The sequence below is a fragment of the Sminthopsis crassicaudata genome, chromosome 5 (assembly GCF_048593235.1).
Source record: "Sminthopsis crassicaudata isolate SCR6 chromosome 5, ASM4859323v1, whole genome shotgun sequence".
NCBI lineage: Eukaryota > Metazoa > Chordata > Mammalia > Dasyuromorphia > Dasyuridae > Sminthopsis > Sminthopsis crassicaudata.
Window position 1 is genome coordinate 250,760,051 of NC_133621.1, and position 14,708 is coordinate 250,774,758.

Consider the following 14,708-nt stretch of genomic DNA (forward strand, 5'->3'; position numbering starts at 1 on the left):
GGCCAATTAGGATTTTTAAGATATGACTGAAGCAAGGGCAGATAGCAAAGAATGATTATTAGAACATATCATGGCTCTATAAGAAGATCAGGTTTACTAAAGTTCAAAATTCAAGCATTTATTAAGCACCTACAATGCACATAATACCTATAAAGTATGCTAGGCTCTAGGCATTCAACTGAAAAAAATAAAAGTAGATGTCCTCATGGAGTTTAAACTCTATTGGAAGAAATAAGACATAAATGTGTTAAAATGTAATAAAAACAAGATATTTTTTGGGAGGGGTCATTAGTAAGCTAAAAGATCAAGAAAAACTCCCTATATAAGTAGTATTTGAGCTGAGGTAGAAGTGAGAAGGGAGTGTCTAAAGGCAACAAAAAAGTAGGGGGGTCTTTTGGTGTGTGTCTGTGTGTCTTTCTGTTAACATTTGGAAAATGAATGTGTGTGTGTGTCTCTTTCTGTTAACATTTGGGAAATGAAAAGGTTCAATTAAGGGATAAGACCACTACAATGTTCAAGACAAAAAGGATGATCATAATGGCTGATGGATAATATAAAGGGTGCTTGACCTTCAACTATGCTCTCATATTATATCCACAACAGCATCAGTTTCAATCTATCACTGAATAGTTCAGCCCAAAAGCTGCAATGAATAGAACTGCTTTTATGTCAGAGAACAGTCTCTCTCTCATTTCATGAGTCAAAGATCTGACTCAATTATGTACATATATAGATGAACACATATACACCACACTAAATAGTTAAATAATTACAAGGTCATCTAGGAGGAAGGCACTAACAGTTACGGGAACCAGAAAAGGATTAACACAAAAGATGGCGCCTCAGTTCCTTTTTAAAAGAGAAGAAGCATTCTCTAAGGTGGAAGACATGAATTAAATACTACTATAATCATTATGTATTACCTTTTAATTTCTTCTTGTGTTTGTTTTATAGATTCAATGGAACTCTGTAGGTCTGCAAGATCTACTGTCTTCTTTCTTCTTGAACTTGGTTTTAGTACTTGAGCTAAAAAGACATTTAGGATGGAAATGAACCAATGAACTTCCATTCTTAAATGAAGTATTTTTTTTTCCATTAAGGTTTCAATTATACAAAAAACATTTTCTAAGGTGGATTTAATTTTTGCAAATTTATAGTAGTGTCTACTATATAGACACTAAATCCTTACCCCCAAATAATTTTTAATTTTCCACATGTAAATTTAAAGTAACAACTGAATTGGATAATATTGGTTATAAGATTTATTTTCTAAGTTATAATGCAAAGTATGGTATATTTTAAAAGTGATCTTTCATCAAGTACTGAATATATGACTTGTAGATGCAGTTGAAGAGAAAAGGAGAGAAGAAAAATAAGTGGAGGAATTAAGTCAAAACAGTAGAGATACTATTCTTCCCCACCATTGCCATTGAACAGATCAGAGGATCATAGATTTAGAGTTGAAAAGGAAAGAAGTTATTTAGAACCAACTCCTTCAATTTAAAGAAAAGGAAATCTATCTAGAAAGATTAAGTAACTTTTAATCAAGATTAATGATAGTAATCAAGAGTAGAGCTGAGATTCAAACCAAGGTCTGTGACTCTAGATCTATACCCCTTTCCATTGTGCTATATAATGCTTCCCAAGAGCTAGCACTATTTATAGCTTTTATTATTTCTGTTAATGGTACAACCTTTTACTCATACACACTTGAAATCTCAGAAAGTTTTGACTTCCTATCTTTCTTGGATTTAATATTTTATAAATCACAAAGTCCTATTGATTTTTCCTTCACAATATTCTCTCATGTGTTTGCTTTCATTTCTAATGCCATCATCTTATTTTAGAACCTCTTACCCCATATCTAGATTTAAAATTGGTCTCTGTTTCCAGGCTTTCCCCTTATTAAATCTATCCTGTATATTGTTCCCTGATTTATCTTTCTATAAAATATCACATTCATTTTGTACCCCTTCAGAAATCTTCAGTGGCTCTACACTATCTATACAATTAAATTAAAAGTTTTAATTTAGCATAATGTCCTTCCTGATTTGACCTGAACATAATTTTCAAGTTTTGTTTCCAACAATTCTCTTCAAAGAAAGAGTTGGAAAGGTTGAAAGGTCATCTGAATTCAACCCAAACCAACAAGAATTCTTTTTACAAAAAACATTTTCTCTATAAAAACCTCCACTGAAGGGAACTTTTTATTTAATACAGTCCATTTTATCTTTAATTGTCAGGAAGGTTTCTATTAAGATGAGCTTAATTAAATATGCCTTCTCCACTTCCCACTATTTCTAGATCCTCCTTTTGAAGTCAAGCAGAACATATATAGTCAAATAGGTCTGAAGTCTAGTAGGTCATATATGATATATAATAGATATTTCCTATAAATCTTTTCTTCTCCAAATTAAATAAATCCAATTCCTTTCACTGATATTCCTCCTACACAATCATTAGTCATTTCTGTTTTGCTGCCTCTATACAAGTTCCAGCTTATCAAAATGCTGACCAAAAAAAATGGTACCCAGAAACATGAACAATAATTCACATATGGCCTAAACAGAACAGAGTACAATACAATTTCCCTGGGCATCATGCCTCTTTTATAGTCTAAGATTGTTTTCAATTAGTTCTTTTATATTACCCTATTGGTACTTTTGAAACTAATTGAACTTACAAGAACCCCTAAGATCAAACCATTAAACCATAGACTAACTATCACCACTGCCACCATAAAATTTGTGCAGTTAATTTTGAAAAAACTAAATGTTAGGATTTTGCATTTTTCTCATTTTATAAAAATTGGCCCACTGTTCAAGCTTATTAAGATATTTTAGGATCCTAACTCTGTCATCTCTTATAATAATCCTCACCATCTAAGCTTTATACTCCACACATTAAGCTTGAACCCACATAGAATGTTCTTTACTTTCTTCTTCACCTATCCATATTCTACTCATCCACTGAGGCCTACCGCATCTCATTTTTTTAAAACTTTGTTTTTAGTTTCCTCATTTCAGAGTGATGTCTCTCAACTCTTATAAGCATTTATTATCTACACTATTCATTTACCAGTTATTTTATATAGTAGTAAGGATGAAAAATTACTTAATGTGGTCGATATTAAGATTAAAATGTTTAAAAAGAAATTATTTATATTGCTATAATTTCTGATTTTTACTAGGTATGTAATTGTATTTAACTTAAAATAAAATACTATGCTTACATTTTCAAAAGACAGTGATGGAAAGCTCACAAATATTTGTTGAAATGAACATGGTGTAATTTCTAGCATTTTCTTAGACATCAAAAAGCAAAAGCTAGTAAAATATCAGTTTTGACTTACGTAGCAATTCCTCCCCAAATTTCCCATAGTGTCATACTTTCAGAAAAACTTATTAGTCATCTCAAGCAGGCATCAGCTTCCCTCCCATTTTCCCACCCCCCAAAATACTTATTCCATTTTGGTAAGTCATTTTTTTAACTTTTAGAATGTATTTTTTTTTCTTGTATATGCCTTTTATGAGGCATATATGCTACATGCTACATGCTACAATGAATAGTAATACCTTCACTTCCAGAGGAGTCCTGGATATCAAGTTCTGGAGAGGAATAGCCTTTTACCACTTTCTTCGGTTGCCTGCTTGGCTTATGCTTCATTTTGGGAACACTAACCTGAAATTAACAAATTTATGAAATTGACTGGGAAATGGTGGTTCCAGATACAAAATTTATGTAAGGAAAAAAATGTTGTTTATCTTTCATTCTCAAGGAGGACCATGGAGATGATGCCATGACGTACAATTGGGTTGGATTTAAGTGAGAGAGAGCTGTGCAAAGTTACTAACCTCACTTTTTCTTCCAGAACTATTTGGGTTTAATAGCAAGATATAGACATACGTCTGTCTGCCTGTCTATCTAAATGTCTGTCTGTCTATCTATCTATCTATCTATCTATCTATCTATCTATCTATCTATCTATCTACATATACGTAGATAGATATTCCGTAAAGATATGGACAACTGGGACACAGTGGGAGGCCATAAAGGACAAGCAACGACAATAATAACAAAATATGGTGGTAGGAAATATTACTAGTCTTCGGGTAAAAGTTAACAGTCTAGTTTCTTTGCTATATGAAGCATGTGAAGGTGAAATAAGATTAAAAAGATAAATCGGCACTAGGCTGTGGAGGGACTTTAAAATACCAGGCTGAATTTACAATTTATTCTAGAACCAAGAGAGAGAACCAACATCAAGATCTTTCGACATAATCAAAGGCAAATATAAGGAAAATCATCCCCAAAGTTTGAGCTCTACAAAAGTTGAATAAAATGCCAAAAGAAGTGGTGGGTTCTCTCTACCTTCCAACTACAATTTTGTAAGAGTTTTCATTTCTATTTTATTTACATAACAAAACAAAATGTACAATTAAATTCAACAAATTATTTATTAAACACCAATTACACACAAAGTACTGTGTCAGTTCAATTTGGTACAGTACAGAATGTATATGAGTTAAACCATGAGATAAAGTTAGAAAGATAGGCTTCAATGTCAGGACAAAAATTAAAAAGGGAAGACATTGGAGGCATGGAGCTTATTTAGGAGATGCTCCTGTTACTTCCCAACAAACACCTTGTAACTTCTTCCAATAGAGTTTTCTATCTAGCACTAGTCAGCAAATTGTTTATGTGTCCTGTTTTTCTCAATCTCTATATTCAGTCAGTTACTAAATCCTCTAGCTCTGTCCCTTTCCTAATTTTTCCCAGTTTCTACTTCTACTTCTACCATTCTTTTGAATCTATCCTTCACAATACTCTTTAAGAATTTTATTTTCCAGATACAGATCTGACTCAATCCCTTTTCCTATTCTTAAATACCTTAAATGTCTCTTTCATATAAAATATAGACTCTTTAGGCTGACCTTCAAGGTTCTCCATAATCTGCTTGAAGAAACCAGTATGGAAAATGTACAGTAAAATTTACTAAACTGTTCAAACCCTTTGGCTCAGTGACCCCACTACTAGTACTACATTATAAAAATGAGAGGCAATGTGGCATAGTGGATGATGAACTGGAGTTGGAATCAAGAAGATCTATCCTACCTCAAATACTTATTATGTGACCTTGAGTAATATATCTCTTTGGGCCCCAATTTCATTATCTGTAAAAAGAAGGGGCTGGACTTAATGCCCTATAAGTTCATTTTTAGCTATAAATCTAAGATCTTATTTTATTAAAAGGAAAAAAATCCCATCTGTACAAAAATATTTACAAGTTTTATTTTTAATAATAAAAACATAGAAGCAACTTAAATGTACTACTGGAAAACAGTTGAATATATAGTGGCATATTAACATACGAGTATTACTGCAACATAAAAAATTGGAAATTTTTGGGGGGAAAATCCCAAAATATAGGAAGTCTTATCCAAAGCTATGCAGAATGAAGAAAGAATCAGGATAAATAATATACAATAACTCTCATCAGATAAAAATGATTACCACAAAGAAATTGGAAAACATATTTAAACGATTAGAAAGGGGCATGGGAATAAGCAAGACTTTTTGTTATTTAGTTGAAATTAAAATAAACTTTTCAAAAAGAGGACAGGGATAGGCACCAGATCTATGATTTCATTGGTACAGGGAATGCCTACATGAGACAAATCCTTCTACCAATGCAGGTCTACAGAACCTTTGCAACTTTATAAGAGTTATCCAGAGCCCTGACAACTTAAATAGAGACTACCCAGTCACACAACACATATATAACAGAAGAAGGATCTGATACTACATCTCCTGACTTAAAGCCAACTATCCAACAACTTCATGTTTCAAAATAAATGGTAGATAATTTTAAATTTATTATTTTTATAAAGAGATTTTTTTTTTGCTTTTCCAATTGCTATGTATCTATGCTGAAAGCATCAATAAAAACAACTATATTTAATTACATTTTGAGAGCATACCATTGGTGTCCGATGTCTGACTTTAGTTTGGATGACACCATCCTTTTCAAACTGTATCAGATCATTCAGAGGATCCCATGGTCGGGTACTATTGAAAATGAAGAAAAATATTTGTTTAGAGGCATCTTCATCACAAAAATACTCCTTAAGGAGCCCTCCTTAACATGACATGATGCTCTCTGCTAGACAAAATAAAGAAGATCACTTCTTGATAAGCTTATATTACTACTACATGGAATAAAGTTTTCTTTATTTTTTTTTTAAAAGAACCAGAAAGGACTCTTCATATAACATGGGCTAGTCACTTAAAACAGCAAATGACAAACACAATTGTTGTTTATTAAACACATACTACATGCAAGGCCTAGTTACTTTTTATTTAAAAAAAACCAAATAGAATAAGTCCCCTCCTGCAAAGAATCATGGGTGAATATAAAATTTTCACAAATAAGTATAAAACTGACATCTGAGAAAGGACTAAGAATTGAGGAAATGAAGGAAAGCTTCCTTCAGGAAAGAGGTGGCACCTGCTCTGAGCCTTAAAGAATGATCAAGATTCTAAGATGTGTGTATATTAATCCCTCTAAGCCAATTCCAATGAAAGCTTAAGCATGCCCTCCCCACCTTACCTCTGTGTAAAAGTACTTTTATGCCTTTTATATTGGATTAAAATTTACCCCATTGAGAGTACATCTAAAAAAGAGTTCCAAATAACACTAGATTAAATGAGCACAACAGAAATAGAACAGTGATTTTACTGGCACTGGAAGCTCCTAATGAGAAACTTCCTCTAATTCAGGTCAGAAGCTTCTCTGCAAACCAGAGTTTAAAAAAGATGTCAAGAACACTAAAAGGTTATGCTATAGGTACAGTCAAAGTCAATATATTTCCAAAAGCAGGATTTGAACCATATTTTCTGGTTTTAGGGACCCATTCCTTCATAGCATTTGAGTTCAATTAGGATTTAGCCACTTGATCCATGTGGAACCTTGGGAAAGTCAAGGCTGGAACAGAGGATTTCCAAGATTCCTTTCAGTCTCAAATTTTACCATCCCATAAGATAAGAATTATCAGACTACCTGAAAGCTACAATACAAAAAAACCAAAAAACCTTCATACAATATTACAAGAAATAAATGGAAAGTACCTTGAAATTTTAGAAGAGGGGAAAGGAGAAATGGAAAAAAAAAAAAAATTCAAAGTGCATTGGAGGCAAGAAATGAATGCTTCTGCAAGGCACCAGATAAGAGTTTGATGTTCAAAGAACAAAACATAGTACAATTTGTCTTTACTACAGTTCAGCTTCCCTATTGGAAGCTTAGCATTATGAAATAAAGCCCTTATAGCAGGTAAGGGCCAGACTATCAATGATCCTACGCACCAGAAGGTGTGGGCAGGACAGTTAGACCCATACTTTAGTAAGCTTATTTTTGCAGCAGTGCAGAACCTCATTTAACAATATACTCACCATTTGATTTTATAATGTAAGCACACTAAGTTAAGATTACAACCACTCTAATATGCCAGGATTTAATTTTAAAATTTCTATAAAAACAGTAACAGAAACGTGCTAAAAACTGCAATAACCCTCTCCCTCTCCTCCCAAATGTTCGGTTTACTATAAGCATTTTAAGTTACTCACTCAGAAAATCTGTAATGCCATTCTCCTGTGACTGAATCGAGTTCAAATAACTTGCAAACCCATTCTTCATTCTTCCCTTTCCGTTCTCTGGCAGCCTTTCTTTGAGCTTCTTCTAAAACATATTTTTCTTGAGTAGCTTCTGTCTGATCTTTGGCGTTTATGGCCCTAGTAACCCGTTGCCATAGCCTGGGTATATAAGAAGAAAATAACTTAAAAGTGAAGGTACTATAATCAATCTCTGTGCTTGTTGCTTGAAATATAAATTTAATTAAACAATCTTTATTTCCAAAGAGCTTCCATTCTAATAGGAGCAACAACAAAGGTATATAAAAATATAAAAAATATAGTATTAGGATAGCAGAAACAGTTAAAGAAAAGCTTCATGTAGAAAGTTATACTTGTGCTGCCTTTTTTTTTTTTGCATATGCTTTTTTATATTTTTAATTTAATGTTTTATTTCCCCCCAATTACATGCAAAAACAATTTTTAACACTTTAAAATTTTAAATTCCAAATTCTCTCTTCTTCTCTCCTCCAGTGAGAAGGCAAACAATTTGATATAGGTTATACATGTGCAGTCATGCAAAATATATTTTCATGTTTGTCATGTTATAAAAGAAAAAGAAAAAAAGTATACTTCTATCTGCATTCAGCCTGCATTAGTTCTTTCTCAGGAGAAAGACAGCATTTCTCATCATAAATCCTTAACAACTGTATTGCTGAGAATAGCTAGGTCATTCAGGGTTGATTACTTTACAATATTAGTTATTAGACAATGCTCACTGGGTTCTGCTGATTCACTTTGTATCACTTCACATGTTTTTCCAGGTTTTTCTGAGAGCATTCTGCTCATCATTTCTTAAAGCACAATAGTACTACATCAAAGTCACTTTAGAACAGCTTGTTCAGTTATTCCTCAATTGATAGACAAGCCCTGAATTTACAAATCATTGTCACCACTAAAAAAAAATGGCTATATTCTTGTATCTAAAGGTTCTTTTGCTTTTCGTTTTTTTTTTCTCTCTTTGAAATACAAACTATCAGTCTTATTAAACATATTCTTCTATATATCCTTCTCCATACAAATTATCTATGCATCTAGCCTCACTATATTTCCCACTATTAACAACTCAAAAATACAATGATCTCACAACTCTAGTAATACCATTGCTTGGTTTTATAGACTTTTGGGAATAGTTTTTGGGAATTGCTCCACAGAAGGGTTAACTTAGTATCAACTTCACCAACTGCATTAGTGTTTCATTTTCCCACATCCCCTCTTAACATTTGTCATTTTTCTTTTCTGCTACGTTAGCCAATCTGATAGGTAACAGTATTTTTTAAATGACCAAAGATAGCTTTGCATATTTTATTTGAAAGCTGCCTGTTCATATCCTTTGACCATTTAATCATTTGAAGAATGACTCTTAATTCTGTAAATTTGATTCTGTTCTCTATATAACTAAGAAATGAGGTCTTTACTGAAGATACTTGCCATAATATTTTTATACAGTTATGATTACTATTTATTTCCCTCTATCCTATATTCCCCATTTATCCTACTTTCTCTGTCCTTTCACACTGTCCCTCCACAAGTGTTCTGTTTCTGACTCTGACCCCCCCCAAAACACCCTCCATTATAACATGTACATACACACACATTTTCTCTCTCTCTCTCTCTCTCTCTCTCTCTCTCTCTCTCTCTCTCTCTCTCTCTCTCTCTCTCTCTCTCTCTCTCTCTCTCTCCCTCCCTCCCTCCCCCTCCCTCCCTCTCTCTCTCTCTCTCTCTCTCTCTCTCACACACACACACACACACACACACACACACACACACACACACTTTTCCTTTTATCTTCCCTCTTTTACTTTCCTGTATGGTAAGATAGATGTCTTTATTCAACTGAGTCCCTCTATAAGTCAATTCCAATGAAAGTAAGAGTTAAGCATGCCCTTCCCATCTTGCCTCATGTATAAAAGTACTTTTGTGCCTTTTACACTGGATTAAAATTTACCCCATTGAGAATAATTCTTAAAAAAAAAAAAAAAAAGTTCCAAGTAACATTAACCAACAGACAGGAAATGGACCAGTGATTTTACTGTACTGGAAGCTCCTGGTGAGGAACTTCCTTTAATTCAAACTAACTCTAATTCTGAGTTAATTCTAACTCAGAAGTGTCTCTGCAAACTAAAGTTTAACAATGTTGTCTAGAGCACAAAAGGTTATATGACAGGTACAGGACAAAGACAATATGCTCCAAAAACAGGATTTGAACCCATATTTTCTGGCTCTAGGGCCCATTCCTTCAGAGCATTTGTGTTCAAGGAGGATTTTGCCACTTGAACCATGTGGAGCCTTGGGAAAGTCAAAGCTGGAACAGATGATATCCAGAGTTCTTTCCAGTCACAAATTTTATCATCCTATAAGATAAGACTACCTGAAAACTACAATTAAAAGGAAAAAAAAACCTTCATTCAATATTACAAGAAATAAATGAAGAAAAGTACCTTGAAATTTTAGAAGAGAGGAAAGTAGAAATAGGAAAAAAAAATACAATAGTCACCAACTGAAAGAGATCATAGGATGAAAACCTACAAGAATATTATACCCAAATTTCAAAATCCCCAGATACAGGAGAAAAATGTAAAAAACAAGGAAAAAATAATTCAAATACTGTGAATGAAAAATAATGGCTATTAAAACAAATTGATAAGACTTTCAGGGTTTTTAAATCATAAAATATAAGGTAAATATGAAAATCCAATTACAAGAGATTCAAACTATTTTTTATAAGCAGAAATATAAACTGTATTCTTAAGACTGTCATTAGTAATTGGATAATTCAAAAGAAAAGACTTGGGATGATCTGGGTATGATGTGGTAGGTTGCTTTTTAATCTGTTTTTCTTTTTTGAGAGACAATTAGGGGGGCAGCTAGGTGGCGCAGTGGATAGAGCACCAGCCCTGAATTCAGGAGGACCAGAGTTCAAATCTGGTCTCAGACACTTAACACTTCCTAGCTGTGTGACCCTAGGCAAGTCACTTAACCCCAGCCTAAAAACAAAACAAAACAAAACTGGAGAGGCAATTAGGGTAAATGACTTGCCCAGGGTCACACAGTATCAAATTTGAACTCAGGTCCTCTAGAGGACCTAGTACTCTATCCATTGAGTCACCTAGTTGCTTCTGATGTAGTGATTCTAAAAAAAGCAAAGTTGTATAGTAAAAAGTAAAATGAGCAATTATATCATGCAAATAAAGCACAAGAGGACAAAATGACAGAGAGGAATCAGATGAGGGTGGAAGGCTAGTAGTTCTAGAACTGCACTCATCAGATCTGGATTAAAGAGGGAATATATATATATAGAAAAGAATAAAAGAGTATAAAATTTTTCTAAATTTATAAAGAAATAGGAGGATAAGGTAATAGGGTAAAAGATAAGGGGCTTTTAGAAGGGTATACAGATTAAGATTTAAATGGAAGGGAGAGAAGAAAGGGGAGAACAGAAAGAGCAAGAACAGAGATAGAGCAAGGGAAAGGAGGGTTAAGGGTTAGGAGAGAGGATAATGAAGAGACACTTTAAAAGATTATAGATTAGGGAGAAATAATGGCTAGAAATAAACTAGAGAAGGAACAGAATAAAGAATAGTGAAGAAAAATAGGATGAACTTATAATTTTCTAAGTTATGATATACACACACATATACACACATACATGTACACATACATTCACACCCACCCAGACCCACTCACATATACATATACCTATATAGACACATATAGAAAGCAATCTGCATATATTCGTATATATACTCAAATATATACATGTATGTACCCATATATAAATATGCATGTAAAATAACATTAGAATGGCTGACATATAATGCAGATTTCTTTTGATTTAACTTTGTCAAAGTCAAGAATTTCAAGGTAATTAATGAAAAAATGCAAATAAAGGTGGCCTATCTGTATCAAATCTAAAACGATATTATAAAGCAGCAATCATCAAAACCAATTGGTACTGGCTAAGAAATAGTTGTGGATAAGGTAGGTATAGAAGCTATAATAGTCAGTGACTATAGCAATCTATTGTTTGATAACTCAAAGCTTCCAGCTTCTGGGTTAAGAACTTACTATTTGATAAAATAGTTGGGAAAACTGGATACTGGTATGGCAGAAACTAGGCACCGATCAACATCTAACACCTATACCAAGATACAATCGGAATGGGTTCATGATTTAGATATAAAAGGCGAATCTCTAAGCAAATTAGAGCAAAAGATAGTTACCTCTTAGATTTGTGGAGAAGGAAGGAATTTATGAGCAAAGAGATACAAAATGGATAAATTTGATTACATTAAATTAAAAAAAGATTTTGTATAATAAAACTAATGCAGCCAAGATTAGAAAGAAAGCAGAAAGCTGGGGGAAAATTTTTTACATCGTGTTTTTGACAAAGCCCTTATTTCTGAAATATATAGAGAATTGACTCAAATTTATAATACAAACCATTCTCCAATTGATAAATGGCCAAAAGATATAAACACATATTTCTAGTCATATGAAAAAATGCTCTAAATCAGTAAAAATGCAAATTAAGACAAATCTGAGGTACCATATCTCACACCTCTCACATTGGCTAAAATGACAGGAAAAGGTAATGATAAATGTTGAAGGGGATGTGACAAAACAGGAACACTAATGCATTGTTGGTAGAGTTGTGAATGGATCCAAGGATTCTGGAGAGCAATCTGGAACTATGCCCAAGGGCTATCAAATAGCACATATCATTTGATCCAACCTTGTCTTTATTAGGTCTGTATTCCAAAGAGATCATAAAAAGGGAAAAGGACCCACATGTGCAAAAATGTTTGAAGCAGCCCTTTGTGTAGTGGCAAGGAAATAGAAACTGAGTGAATGCCTATCAGTTGGCAAATGGCTCAATAAGTTATGGCATATGAATGTTAATGTTCTATGACAAACAGGCTGATTTCAGAAAATCCCGGAAAGACTTGAATGAATTGAAGCTAAGTGAAGTGAGTAGAACCAAGAAAACATTGTACACAACAAGATTGTGTAGTGCTAAACTGTGATGGACTTCCCTCTTTTCAGCAATTCAAACAGATTTGTGATGTAAAAGAGCCATCTGCATCCAGAGAGAGAACTTATTGGAATGGGGATCAAAGCATAGTGTTTTCACCTTTTTTGTTGTTGTTGTTGCTTATTTGCTTGTTCTTTTTTCTTTCATCTTTTGATCTGATTTTTCTTTTGCAGCATGATGAGTATGAAAATATGTTTAGAAGAATTACACATATTTAACCTATATTAGATTGCTTCCTATCTATGGAGAATAAAGGGGAAGGGAAGGAGAAAATTTGGAACACAAGGTTTTGCAAAGGTGAATGTTAAAAATTATCTTTGCATGTATTTGGAAAAACAAAAATTTACTTAAAAATTAAAAAGAATTACACATTTAACTTTCTGCACTTATTTCTTTTGTTGTTGTTGTTGTTGTTGCTGAGGCAATTGGGGTTAAGTGACTTGCTCAGGGTCATACAACTAGGAAGTGTTAAGTGTCTGAGACCAGATTTTAATGCAGATCCCTCCTGATATCAGTCCATTTATGTCTTTATAAATTTTGCTATACCTTCATGCTATATATGTGTTTTATATAGAGAGAGCCTATTTAACCCATTTCCAATGTAAACAGGTTTTCAGAACTATGGGCCCTCGGGATTCCCCTTCTAATGCCTTTTTTGTCTACTCTTGCTCTGCACCTTATTTGTATAACATAATTACTGTTTTTATATTTTTTTCCTAGGCAATTTCACTTTAACCTGCCAGGCCATATTTAACTCCATCCCAATCTTTCTGTTGAACTGGTCAGTTGCTGATGTCAATCTAAAATATATGACTTCCATGTAAAAAAACAAAATGGTTTATCCATGTTAAGTTACTTGAAAATGATCTTTTATTATGTCTCTTATATGTTAAATTTTCTATTGAATATGGATTTGGTTAATAGAAAATCCCGAAAATCTGCAAGTTGTCCCTTTTTTCTCATTTAATATTTTAGATAATTTTGCTGGATATGATATATTTTTGGCCACAGACCTAGTTCTTTTGATTGTCAGTAGAAGACCTAGTTCTTTTGATTGCCAGTAGATATGATTTCAAGATCTGCAGTCTTTTATTGTGCTGCTGTGATAAATCCTATAAAATTCTAATTGTAGCTATTTGAATTATTATTATTATTATTATTATTATTATTATTATTATTATTATTATTATTATTATTATTTTTGTATATGTTCTCTTGGATCTGGGGGTTTTGAAATTTGACAATATTCCTATGTTTTCTACAAAGGATCTCTTTGAGGTAGTCATCAATGGATTTTTTTCTGTTTCTACTTTTCTTTCCTGTTCTATTATCCAGGATAATTTCTTTTTCTTATTTCTTGCATTATTGTGTCAAGGGTCTTTTTTTGGTCATAGCTTTCAAGTAGTTCAATTATTCCACTATATATTATATTATTTTTTTCTTGATTTGTTCTACACCCCTGTTGTTTTTTTATGTTTCACATTCTGTTCTATTTTTTCATTATAATGTTTTGTTATTTCTTTTTCTCTTATAGTTTCATTGGCTTCCCCTTACCCAATTCTTGCCCAAAGAGTTATTTTCATCTTTAAGATAAAAATCTTTTAAGATTTCATGCTTTTCTAGTTGGTTAACTTTTTTTTTTTTTTTTTTAAATAATCTTGTTTTTCCTGGATGGTTTTTATTTTTTAGTTTTAGTTTTTCTTCAGTGTCTCTCATTTAATCTTTAAAATTCTTTTTTGAATTCTATAAATTCTTTCTGGGCAGGAAGGCATTATTGTTATTCTTAGGGTAGAAACAGCTTTTTTTTTTTTTTTTTTTTTTTAAAGAGGAGTATCCTCCTCTGAAGATGAACCCTGGTATTCCCTATTTCCATAATAAGTGTAGTTGGGTTCTTTCTTCTTTGCCTGTCCTTTCTTTTCTTTTTTTTTTTTTTTTTTTTTTGTGTGTGTGAATATAATTTTCTTGTTGCACAATAAACATTAGATTC

At 32.8% G+C, this 14,708-nt stretch overlaps 1 protein-coding gene across 14 annotated transcripts in view; it reads right to left on the bottom strand.

Moving 5' to 3' along the window:
* OSBPL8 (oxysterol binding protein like 8) overlaps positions 1–14,708 on the bottom strand; it is a 236,004-nt gene that overhangs the window by 7,496 nt on the left and 213,800 nt on the right. For all 14 annotated transcript variants that reach the window (XM_074270816.1, XM_074270813.1, XM_074270814.1 and 11 more), the window contains 4 exons: positions 7,624–7,809; positions 5,982–6,069; positions 3,576–3,681; positions 924–1,026 (listed from right to left, as the gene is read on the bottom strand). In XM_074270816.1, the coding sequence (XP_074126917.1) occupies positions 924–1,026; positions 3,576–3,681; positions 5,982–6,069; positions 7,624–7,809 (483 nt within the window). The remainder of the gene's footprint in view (positions 1–923; positions 1,027–3,575; positions 3,682–5,981; positions 6,070–7,623; positions 7,810–14,708) is intronic.